The following is a 13,058-nucleotide window of genomic DNA, read 5'->3' on the forward strand; positions in this document are numbered from 1 at the left end:
ATAAGTGGAGTTCCAACGAGTTGGACAATCAATAACCAACCTCTTTTCACTAAGTTCTAATTGTTGCACAATTTCAGAAAAAGTGTGAAGTCCAGCCTCAGACAGATTTATGAATTTGACACTTTCACGCACATTATCAATGATATCTTTAATATGAACAAGACCATCTTGGACTAATAAGTTCAAAATATGAGCACAACAACGCACATGAAACAACTTTCTACCACACACCAAATTTTTTTTCCTTGAAAAATCTTGTTTCAAAACTCTGATACAAACATCATTATATGCAGCATTATCGGCTGAAATACTAAAAACTTTATTTTCGATCTCCCACTCTTTCAAACCCTTGTAAATAGCATCTGCTATATCAACGCCACGAGGAGGAGGAGGAACATGCACAAAACTCAAGACTCGTTTTTGTAGCTTCCAATTATTGTCAATGAAATTGCCAGTAATAACCATGTATTCAATTTTTTGATTTTGAGACTTCCAAAGTTCCGTGGTAGGACTAATCTTGTTAATCTCTTTTAACAAAAATTTCAATTTCTTTTTCTCTGCCTCATACACGTCCATACACTCCTTCTTAATAGTCTTACGAGATATTTTCTCATAATTCATATTTGCCATCTTCATTACAAAATTAAATCCCTCCTCTTCTACTATCATGAATGGATGCTCATGCATAAGAATCCAATGAGCAATGAGTACTCTCATTTTAGCTTGATCATATTTTCCTCCAAAATCCATAAAAGGAAGTCCAGATAGACTCTGATCAACATTAGACCCCACTCCCACTGGTTGAAAGTTTAAGGTTTTTTGTTTTCTCATTGCCACTTTTCTACTAGTGCAACGTTTCAAATGTTGATTCATATGTGTGGTCACTCCACTACTAATAACACTCAAATTGATTTTACAATGAACACACTGAGCCTTTTTTGTACCATTAAGTGATACTTCTTTGAATTCCAACTACACATGAGACTTTTTTTGTCTTTTTGAAGTATGAGTAGAATCACCTTTATCCTCATTTATGGTAATTTCATTTGGGCCCACTTCTATGACAGAGGGTAGTGACTCTGGTGGAGTTGAGTCACTATTTATAGTCACACTAGAACTAATGTTAATTATTGATGTCAATTGAGGAGGTGTTGACATTCTTACTTCTACAAAAAAACAAAATTACAAATTAAAAACATAAAGAAAAGAAAGTTATCCGAACAACAAAGATCCTACACATAATTTAAGATACTTGTTTATTCTTAGAGGAAGGTAAGTGACATTGTGACAATCGGGAACGACCCTTGTCTTTCAATGCAGCGGGGTCTCTTTGAACCAGTAGCCCTGCACACAATAGTTTCCAGTCCAATATACCGATCCTTTTTTTATATATAAATTTAAAAACTTCTAAGAGAAGGAAATAAGCACACCAATATTCTTTTCTAATATTCTGATGAAATTCAACCTCAATACCAAGAAATTAATGATAAAAAAAATCAACACTTACAGAACTCGAAAGTGTGTTTGCCGTTCAGGGATATCTCCAAAAGCCTTTTCAAGAATGAAGGAGCACTACTAAAACGAAGCGAGAGTTAGTAATTTTTTAGGTTTAGGTCGGCGACAAAAAAAAAAAATATATTAAATAAAAATCTTACCTCCCATCGGACCGTCGCTTTCGTCTCGTCAGCGAGGAAGAACTTCGGATGAAAAAAATGAAGAGGAAGGAAAAAAATCGATTGTAAAAAAGAGAGATAATTTACATCCGTCTATATCTAACGTATCAATTCAACGAAATATGAACATTTGACAAGGTTTAGGCATCATATATCATCCAATGAGTAAATTTAAGACATCAAAGGTTTACACACAAGATCTCAATTTCCAAAAGATAGAAAAGGAACTATCAAATCACTTTTCCTAATACATCAAGCCATATAACATTTTAGAACAGCAGCAGATATAAGTTCAATGAGAATTAAGAAAGAAGGACAAAAACTAACTTTTTTTATTCTTTTTTATAATAAAGAGAAGTTGGATGCAATTAAGAAAGCTCCTGATTCCATTAACTATAATAGAGTATTATTGAACAGAATATGTTATCAACACTCAGAATCATGAAATAAAATTCCATTACTAAAATATATCAAGTAACAATTTGAATACCATTGCTGTTTATTGTTGAAATGTATGATAAACGTACAAAATTTTATAAGAGGTCAGACACCAGAAAATAAGAAGGCAAAAAAGAAACAAGATCCCACAACATAAAAATATTTGAAAGTCTAGAATAATAACTTCATTTATGAAGAATAATGGAATTTGAGCAAAAAATCATTGACAACCAACTATTTTCCAAACATTGTAGCACTTGAGCTTAGTAAGTCATTCTGAGATATACAAAAACATAACAAATGACAAGGTGGGGGATTTTTCTCCCCCACCCTTCCTTTCCTTCTTGAATGTCAGTATGAAGTTTCCTGGCTCTCAGCCAGCTAGAATGCAATTGACGGCACACTCAAGAAAAAAAAAAAAAAACAAAATGAAAAAAAAAATTAAGAGAATAAAATAAGTCAACCTTATACAATTTGTATAAAATGATCTTCTTACCTTCTACCCTTAAATCAAGAACTCATCGTTTCAAAAAATCAAACAGTATCAACACTCAAAATGATGAAATAAAATTCATACCAGTTTTCTTCCAATGATTTCTTCCCGAGTGTACTTTGAACTGTCAACTGCAAATATCTGAAAAAAAAAATAGAGCGTAGAAAAAGAACATTTGCTTACAGAAATAAAAATCTTTCCTCCTTCCGTCGGACCATCGATTTCGTCTCGTCGGCGAGGAAAAACTTTGGATGAAGAAATCGAAGAGGAAGAAGAGAAAGAAATCGCAAAGGAAGAAGAGACAGAAATCGCAGAGGAAGAAATCGAGGAATCGAAGAGGGAGAGGGAGAACGAGGGATTTGAAGACCAAATCCCCCATTTCCCCTGAATACCTACCGACAGACAGCGATTTCCGCAAGAAATCATGCTGAAATGGCATGGAAATGGCAGAGTGAGGTATGGGTTTCGCAGGAGAAACGAAGAGAGGTTTCCCGATCCCCGAATCGCTCGTTATATTAACGAGTCGGCTCGCGAACCAACAAGCCGAATCGGGCTCTGCTCGAGCTCGACTCGTTAATGTAAACGAGCCCATCCCTGAGTTCGAGCTCGGCTCGAGCTCGAGATATAACGTTTCGAACCGAGCCGAAACCGAGCCGAACTCGAGCGGCTTGCGAGCCGGCTGGGTTGGAAGCCACCCTTAATTCCGACACGTTATCTGCCAAGTAAGATGCCATGCCATTATCTATTAACATTCTTTTTGCCATGTCATTTCGTGCCACGTAAGCCCTTATCGGTTCTTATTGTTTTCGTTCCATCTCTCCCCGCTCGATCTTTCTCCTCTCCTCTCCTCTCAACCCCTCTCCTCTCGCCCTCTCGTCGTGCCAGCTGCCGTCGCTCCCCACTGCTCCCCTGTTGCTACCACTCCCCACAAATGGGTGTTCTTATGTCCCCTTAACTGGGTTTGATTCCTATTTCGAAAGAGATGAGAATTGATTGCTCTGTCGGTCTGGGAGTGTGATGGTTTCTAAGTTGTCACAGGAGATGGGAGAAGGAAGCCATTCTACTCTGTCGCTGATCTTTTTTTTTTCTATTACTCTCACTAAACGGGATGTTGCATCGGAACTCGCAGAAAACTCTTCCTTTCCTCACTGCAGAGTAGACACCCTCTTATTTAATGGAGTCTTCAGCAGGTCAGTCACGAATCTGAATTCCTCGAAACCATTGTTAACTTTGGCTTCTTCCTATTCTTCAATTCTCCCCAACTGCCAATTTTCTCTGTTTTGAAAAAAGGGAAAAAACGGAGAAATATATTTTTTAATTAAAAAAAATCAGTTATTCAACTTTTTTTTTTTTCAAAAATTATTTGTTCTTTGAAGAATTATACATGAGTTTGTAGTCATTAGTCCCTTGAAGATATCGTATGACTTTCTTTGCAGCTTTTCAATGGTCCAAACCAGGGTTACTATGATATTTGCCCAACATTCCCAATGCATATGCTATGTCAGGTTTTGTGCAAACCTGAGCATATATTAAACTTTCAACTACATATGGAATATTTTTCATTTGTTCCCTCTCTAAATCATTTCATGAACTTTGTTCCAAACTTAATTTGTCACCTTTGACAATAGGTGCAACACCAGATGAGCAATTTTTCGTACGAAATCTCTTTTAATTTGTCACCTAATGTCCCTCGGGATCTGTCTCTATCAATCTTTATGCCTATGACATAAGAAGCTTCGCCCATATCCTTCACATCATATTTCATCGAGAAAAATCGTTTATCCTCATGAAATAATCCTAAATCACTTGAAACAAGTAGAATATTATCTACATATAGGACTAAGAAAATTATTTTGCTCCCACTTACCTTATGGTATATACATTGGTCCATTATATTCTCCAAACTACCAAATAAAGAAATAACATCATGAAATTTTAAATACCACTGACAAGAGGCTTGTTTCAGTCTATATATTGATTTCTTAATTCTACAAACCAAGTGATCATTCCCCTCTGAAATAAAACCTTCATGTTGTTTCATGTAAAACTCTTCTTCTAGGTTTCCATTGAGGAAAACCGTTTTGACATCCATTTTATATACCTCCATATCAAAATGAGTTACTAATGCCATGATTATTTGAATGAATCCTTCTTTGAAATAGGAGAGAAGATATCATGATAATCAATTCTTTCTTATTGAGTAAATCATTTGCCTTATATCTTTTAATATTGCCTAAATAATTTCTTTTGGTATTAAAAACCTACTTACAGCCAATGGTCTTCCCCCTTTTAGGCAATTCAAGAAAACCTAAGACTTGGTTTTTAGCCATTGAATCCAACTCTTACTTCATGGCATCATTCCATAATGTGGATTTATGTCCACTCATAGCTTGAACACCAATGTCCATGTCAGATTTTTTAAGTTACACTTCACACTCTAAAGAAATTGCAATTTCCTAACTCTTGAAGATCTTCTTAATGCTACTTCAACACTTTCAGGTTGAGAATGTTGAGTAACTAGATCTATAAGAATATCTTCATGATGAGACCATTCTTCAACTATTGGTTGTTCTTGAGTAATCAATCTTGATAATCCTAAATGACAACCAATCTATGTGAAGTTGTAGGAGCGGGTTGAAAACTCGTATGTTCCTCAAAAACTAAGTTTCGAGATTGGATATTTCCACTAATTTCATTATTTTTAAGGAATCTTGCATTCTTAGATTCGACAATTCTTGTTGAACGAAATGGACAATAAAATTTGTATCCTAGTTGTTTCTTCCAACACGGTTTATCAACAACTCCCAATAATAGAAGGGAGCATCATCAACATGTATCAGATTTTGTTTGTTCATTACCTCCATATCAGACGATATACCTAACCGATACATTTTGGATTTTGAAATATATGATAAGCCCATCACGCTCCTAATTGCTTATAGCACCACCATGAGTGCTGGGCCACATGGATAACCAATAGTATTCTTTAAAAATGAATACCATAGCAGGGAATGACCTAATTGAATACCGTTAAAGTGCACAATTGAGAAGAAAAGAAGAAAAGAAAGAGAAAAAATAGAGAGAATAAGAGAAAGAGAAAAAATAGAGAGAATAAGAGAAAGAGAAGCAACCAAGAAAGAGTGGTATGAGTTGAGGCTAAAAAAAGATCGGACCCTTCTCTTTTTATCAAGGGAATTTTAATATATTACATATTTTTTTAAATAATAACACAAATAACCAACTTTTGAACTTAGTTGCACAAACACTTAACTTTTACCAGTCATTTGCACATGTGTACAACACAAGTGACACATAAGCTTTGATTGCTTACGTGGTGCCACTTCATCACACCACATCAGCACCCGAATAGTCTTATGCCATGTCACCCCACCACGTCATCGGTGAGCCACATCAGTTTGTCTTTTTTCTCCTATTTTCTTTTCATGATTGATTTAGGTTATTTTGTAAATAATTTTTTTAAAAATATTAATTTTTGGTTTTAAAAAAATCTAACACATTTCATTTCATTACCTCCACTTTAATATAATAAAACATAAAAAATTGGATTATTAATTATTTAGGAATTATTTTTTAATATAATTAACACTTTCTTTTACTTAATACCTTAATGTAATTATTTTAATTTAAGATATTATTTAATTTAATACAATAATTAGTAAACAATAATTTTGTTTTAAAATTCTTATTTGGTGGTATAAATATTCTACCAACTTTTTTAAAATAACAAAACATCAAATTCGTATATTAATTAATTAAAAAAATATTCTAACATATCTAATAGCTTTTATTATCACTTTAAAATATTTTTAATTGAAAAAATTATTTGAGAGTTTAAAAATCTTATTTATCGGTACACGTTTTATAACCTTTTATTAAAAAATATTTAAAAATAACATATTTTTAAAATTTTATTTTAATCTTTATTTGTTTAAATATTTGGTTTTTTTTAAACATATATATATATATATATGTATTATTTTTAAATTTTTTATATTATTTTAAAATGTTTATATAATTTTTTTAAAAATATTTTTTTAAATTATTTATTATTTTTTAAATTTTATTATTTTAAACTTATTTTTTAAAATTTTTTTATTATTTTAAACTAATTTATTTTTTAAAATTTTATTATTTTAAACTTATTTATCGTTTTTTAAAACTTATTTAAAAATTTTTAAAAATTATATTTAATGACATGTCAGCTTACGTGGCAAATGACATGATAAAATAATGTCGTGGCAGACGGCGTGTCGATCTATGTTTACTACACAGATGACGTGACAACACATAAGCAGTCAAAGCTTATGTGTCACTTTTGACTGCACACATAGGCATTTGATCGGTCAAAGTTGGGTAGTTTTAGAAATATTTTCATGACGTCAGTATTTTTAAAAATATTTTATTTTAAATGGGTATTGACTGCTTTTGTGTGGCTTTTGACTGCAGACATAGGCATTTGATCGATCAAAGTTGGGTAGTTTTAGAAATATTTTCATGACGTCGGTATTTTTAAAAATATTTTATTTTAAATGGGTATTTAAGTGAAATACTTTAAAAATATTAATTTATTGATAATCTATAATTTATTATTTTCTTAATATTTATTATTCACTTTTACTTTCACTCTTTCTTTTCCTTTCACTCCCCCCCCTTTATACAAAATAAAAAGGAAAAATCCATTTTAACTTTCTCTTTCACGTTCGACAAGGGCATGCCTTTAATCTTTTGTCGCGGCCTGGACAGTGACTCGTTAACTTCTTTGACGTGCGCGCCAAACCCACTCGTCAACCGTTGCTAACTTCTTTACGGCTAGAAGTCGGTCTTCGTTGGGACCGTCGCTTGGAGAAGAGCAGAGTTCTCCAAGGAAAAAGATTGAAGGAGCATCTAAGCAGGTCAGTTTTGATTTTTTCGATAGCCGTGAACCTGCCGGCTCAATGAATTACCATTCCATTTCTCTCTTCTCAGCTGGGATGATATATGTTGTTATTCCATTTCACAAATCTTCCGAGTCTTCTGGCGAATGGTATACGGGTCCAAATGGGATAGACAAAGAAAAGGAACTTTCCGATTAATAGAAGCTTATTTGGACTCGGGAGCAGCCTCGGACTGTATCAAACGCGGGATTGAATTCCACGACGACATGCAGTCATGCAGATAACGAAGGCACTGAGTGCAGATACTCGAAAGGTCAAAACCAATGCAAGACTAATTTGACTTGTCTCGGCTGCTTTTCCGTTGAGAACAGGAAAAGGCGATACAAAAGATTGGATGCTTTCATCTGTACATTTTATTCTGAAACCCAGAACTATGGAGATGCCTTTCATGGCCATTATTTTGTTTCATTTCCGTTGGACAGTGGTTATAAAATACTGCCAATCAGCCAGTGTTCAAAAACTTATAGTAGATATGTTTATGGTCAGCTCAAGGGACCAAACAATGATGGGAGTCATAGATATCAATGTTTAGCTGAAAAATGAATCCATTAATGATCTAAATGCAAGCTCTATGAAAAACTTGTGGTCTTCAATTTTCCTTTTCTGATCTGGCTTCTTCCAGATTCATAAAGTTATGATTGAACAAGCTTCCACCAAGGCTTGGGAGTTGGGACAGACAAGCACTTCGATGGGGTTGACTAAACATTCCGTAGAATCTGACTCAAGTACAACAATATAATTTTACAGAAACTAATCTTTTATTATCACCAGTTGACGAAAACTCGTAAAGGAAGTAGAAACCCGAAGCAAAAGCAAAGACATCAACAAACTAAAAAGCACTCTGAAGCCACGCCTTTCTCTCACTATTGTCATTATTTTGATCACTCATCTTGGTAGTGGGCAATAGATGGAATTGGAAGAGCTCCGTGCGACGAATTCATCAGTCACCATACCTGAGCTCCTGTCTTTGCATATCACCAATTCCAAGCAGTCTTTCAGTTCAGCCACTACACTGCTTATGGAAGGCCTTTGTACAGATTTTGGTTGCGTGCATGAAATAGATATGTCCAGAGCCTTCCAAGCAGAGGTAATGTCGTACTCTGCTTGCAATTTTGGGTCCATGATATTCCTAACGTCCCCTCCTGAAATCAAGCAAGACACCCATTCTACAAGACCGATCTTCTGAGAGTCCCAGATTTGGATAATAGCGGGTCTCCCTGTGATGAGCTCTAGTAAAACGACCCCGAAACTATAAACATCACTTTTCTCGTTCAGGTTGTGGGAACTGAAGTACCTGAATGTGATGAATATCAAAGGGAGCTAAATTGTGAGGTTGTGATCTTAGAGAAGAAAAAATAGCAGAATGAAAGAATACATCAGAAGAGAAAAGAAAAACAGAGAAGTGGGCGCGGGCGCAAAATTAGATTTAAGTTATCGTGTTTAGGGAAGCATTTCCATTTGTTTGGTTAAATTCAAGGGGGACTTACTCTGGATCAAGATATCCATGGGTGCCCTTCACTTGGGTTGACATATGGGTGTAGTATTCATCGGTGAAAACCTTGCAAATTCCAAAATCTGCCAGTTTGGCCTCTAAGTTTTCATTCAGAAGGATGTTTGCGGCTTTCACGTCCCTATGAATAATTGGTGGCTTGCAGCCCACATGTAAATACTCCAATCCAACGATCAATGAAATATAAAACTAAATAACAATGGAAGTAAAGGAGCTTATTATCTTTAACGAACTAAATTTGTTCGTGTCATTACTTCTTCAATTGCAATGGGAGTAGTAATTCCGCAGCACTCAAGTTTAAAACCAGAGAAGTAAGATTTATTCGAACTGTTTTGCTTTGAAGTGTATGGATTCTCGCACAGATCAGAGCATTCACTAACCTTGTGAAACATCTAGTCCAATGCGTAGACGCTGATCCCAACTCAGAGTTTCCATGTCATCTTGAGCTGTTGGGAATGAGAATAATCAATTTCTTTCTTTCTTTACTAATTAGACGATTCGTGTTAAGGAGCTTTTGAACCATGTACCTGATAAAAGCTTTCCAAGATTTCCTTTGGCCATGTACTCCAAGATTAGGGCTTTCTTGTCGCCATCTGCACAGTAGCCGATGAAGCGAACTAGATGCCTATGGTGAAGCGTCATCAAGAGCTGCGCCTGTGAGCCAAATCCCACCACACCCAACATGAGCTCACTCATACCAGAGGTATTTACGAGCATCAAGTATTGAATAAATAATTGATTGTCCCCATACCTCTGTTTGGAATTCAACAGAAGCCTGGGCGTGTTGAGAGAGCATCTTAACGGCAACCTCATTACCATCCTTCATTTGACCATGATAGACTGTTCCAAAGGCTCCTTTGCCGATCACCCTCTGGAAATTGTTGGTCACAGTCACAATTTCATCATATGAGAATCGTCGAGTGTCTAAATTAAAGGAACCTTCTCTTTTTATATACTGGGGATTTGGTCTTGCAGCTGATGAGGTCCAAACAGACAGTTGATTAGTAACCAGCAACTTGAAATGATCGGCTATGGAAAATATTTAAGCTAAATTGTGTGTTTAAAGCTCACCTCTGGGTCTTCTACATTTAAACCAAATCAACACCGCAATTCCAATAGCAACCGTAGTGATCGCAACTGCAACTACTACTGGGACGACAACACTTGGGCTCTTTTTGCATGATTTTAGAGCACAGGGATCAGTTGCGTTGCATGAAGGGGAATTACAAAGATTTGGATCAACACTAGCAGAAGGAGGTTCAACGCTATGTATTAGCATAATTGAATTGTTCATGCATTGAATCATTAGGTTTATCTCATTCATGCAATGAACTCTGGCTAAGGTGCTTATCCCAACCTTAATGTGAGCGATTCTGTTCTGGATTTGTCAACCAAAGATATGGGAACTGATCCACTGAGCTGGTTGTGAGATAAATTCCTGCATGCATGCAGAATCTCATATCATATCTCTGCCTTTCCACACAGTAGACACGGTGAAGGACAAGTCTTTTTCCTGAAAGTTTTTCAACTTACAAGTACGAGAGATATATCAATGCTGCAAGAAACTGAGGCACCGTTCCCGTCAAGTTGTTTTGTGATAAATCCCTGAACATCCGTAATTATTAGCTGAAAACTTCAATAAAATGATAAATTAATCTAGTTCAGATCTGGCATAAAAAATGGTATTTTACAAGTGTTCAAGGGAAGTTAACGTTGCAAGGAACGGGGGTATCGGTCCTTCGATTTTGTTTTTTGATAAATCCCTGAAGAAAAAAAAAGAATTGCCCCAGTTAATAGCTACATTCATATTAGTCAAAATGTGAGATTGAACGTTAAAAAGGAACCAAATAGACCCAGTGACATTGTTTATATGGATTCTGTGTTCACTTACAAAGATTGAATCAGCTTGAGGTTCCCAATGGACGCATCTATCTTCCCACTCAATCCAGATGAAGATAGGTTCCTGGTAGTGAGGTAGCAAATCCTGTGAGCTAGATGCTCGATTCATACAAATTAGATAGTTTGATAGAATTTACTTACAGAGAAATAATTCTTGGTGGGTTGTCATCGTCATAGCTGCAAGTCAAGCCATCCCACATGTACTTGTTCGGCAAGCATGGATCGGCCATCCAATTTTTCTCCACTCCGTATATGTCTTTGATGCTCGTGATAGCATAAACTTCAGAGATTCCACAAATGAATCAAATCAAAACGGATTCTGAGGCATTTTGAGAAACTAGAAAAGTTTTCTTGAAAAGTCGAGAATATGAGGCATTTTGGAAGACAACAAACCATCTTTTTCGTCGGTTGCAGTTTCGTTGAGGGTAAGAACAATATAGATCTCAAAGGCATTTAGGATTGGGGGGAGGACTGATTTTTCCGTCTTCGAAAAAGAAATCGAGTAGTCGCGAACACCAGTCATTGGCGAGGTGGTGTATACTGTCGAGGCAACTAAGTACTTCGGTTCGTGTGCAAAGCATGAATCCCCATTGTTACAGCAATAGAATTCCCTTAAACTAGTGCTTCCATTTGATTTCTGGAAATCAGCAAAATGCCTGAAAATATGGAATTCTGTGTTGGGATCGTTCGCCGTCCAGTTGAAGTAGAGTGACCCGTTGGCATTCATAGGCGTGGCCGCAGTTCTCATTACTGCCGATGGCGGTTCGAAACCCAAGTACAAGTTCTCTACAGTGAGAGAAGTGCTAATGGATGCCCAAGAAGGATCCGTATAAGGCAGCCAGAACCGATCGTAATCATCGTCAGGATACCTAATGGACGAATGCAAAATTACGAAAAACGTTTCTGTTTATTAAAGATTACATTTAATAAGATCTAAGAAGAAGTCATCGAAGCTTAATTTTGATATGGCTAAGAGTACAAGTCCAGTGTGGTTAGCAGGGCATTCTAAATGGAATTTGACATGATTCTCTTCTCTTACCTGATTATCTGCTCAGAAGTTGAGCCGGCATCATAGATCGATTCAGCAAGAAGAGACTGATTATAAGAGGCCGCCTTGTACATTGAATCTTTGAGAAGCCTCGCCTCCACAGCCGATATGAAAGGCTCTCCGCTGCCCGTGTTCACCAGACAGACAGGTATAAAATCCATAGTTGCTACCAACACAATCTCCTTCCAACTTGGAAGCGATGCATTCGCTAAGCTTACTCGAGTCCACAGGTTGATTCCCACATAGAGATCAAACTCTGGTGCTATTTGTTTATCGTAATCCACATACATGAAAGAAGCTCTCACGAAGTACTTGCTACCCTTCAGGACTGGTCTTACCGTGTAACAGTTTCGTTCACCGTCTGGGAAGCTTCTCATGCTTCTGTACTGTCGTTTAAGGGAAGAGGCGACAAGATTCGAAGATGGGAACTCCCTGTTTTCTCCGGACCGTACGAAACCAGCGTCGGAAGTGTAAAAGATCCCCGTCTCACTGTCGGTATAGTTGAAGCCTTCCGGTATGCCGCAGTCGATGCTGATGAATCCTGCATATGTGTAAGTTTGACCTCAGATGAAGCATCTTGGATTCTTATTACTTGTCTTGTTTGTCTATGATGGATTAAGGTTCTGGACGATCAAACTAACCTGGTTGCGCCACAACAACAGCTGCAAATATTGCGAAGAGGAAGAAGAGATGCTCCGCCATCGCCATCTATTTTACTTTCTTGCAGAGGATCCAGGGACAGAAGTAAATCTTTGGGCGTCTTCACCGGCCGCAGGTAGGATAAGGTCATGAGAATGCATGTACTGATTTACATTTGGGACATTTATACAAATACCGGAATTTAAAGTTTGAAATCCATGTGGCCCAGACAACTGGCCACATCAGACGAAGACGAAGACGAAAGACGAAAGACGAAAGACATTTACAAAAATACCGGATTTCAAAGTTTGAAATCATGGCTCGGTTAACTTGCCACATCAGACGAAGACGAAGACGAAAGGCGAAAGACATTTACAAAAATACCGGATTTCAAAGTTTGAAA

The 13,058-nt window shown here is 36.5% G+C and overlaps 2 protein-coding genes across 2 annotated transcripts; both read right to left on the minus strand.

The window, feature by feature from the left end:
- Window positions 1-8,339: 8,339 nt before the first annotated feature.
- LOC137950906 (putative leucine-rich repeat receptor-like protein kinase At2g19210) lies at window positions 8,340-11,759 on the minus strand. Its single transcript, XM_068797568.1, has 12 exons — window positions 11,362-11,759; window positions 11,110-11,248; window positions 10,961-11,032; window positions 10,761-10,832; window positions 10,603-10,674; window positions 10,427-10,507; window positions 10,141-10,313; window positions 9,821-10,044; window positions 9,597-9,723; window positions 9,450-9,515; window positions 9,047-9,190; window positions 8,340-8,853 (listed from the first exon to the last, which is right to left on the minus strand). Exons 1-11 carry the CDS (start codon window positions 11,714-11,716, stop codon window positions 9,183-9,185), a joined length of 1,389 nt encoding a protein of 462 aa, XP_068653669.1. The 5' UTR covers window positions 11,717-11,759; the 3' UTR covers window positions 8,340-8,853; window positions 9,047-9,182.
- Window positions 11,716-12,776, minus strand: LOC137950305 (putative leucine-rich repeat receptor-like serine/threonine-protein kinase At2g19230). Its single transcript, XM_068796699.1, has 4 exons — window positions 12,658-12,776; window positions 12,008-12,557; window positions 11,805-11,837; window positions 11,716-11,752 (listed from the first exon to the last, which is right to left on the minus strand). The coding sequence occupies exons 1-4, from the start codon at window positions 12,722-12,724 to the stop codon at window positions 11,716-11,718; spliced, it is 687 nt and encodes a 228-aa protein (XP_068652800.1). The 5' UTR covers window positions 12,725-12,776.
- Between the last annotated feature and the right edge of the window lie 282 nt (window positions 12,777-13,058).

The sequence above is a fragment of the Aristolochia californica genome, unplaced genomic scaffold (assembly GCF_029961685.1).
Source record: "Aristolochia californica isolate CCGP_79_NKW_82.1479 unplaced genomic scaffold, dmAriCali1.0.hap1 SCAF_14, whole genome shotgun sequence".
NCBI classification, from domain to species: domain Eukaryota; kingdom Viridiplantae; phylum Streptophyta; class Magnoliopsida; order Piperales; family Aristolochiaceae; genus Aristolochia; species Aristolochia californica.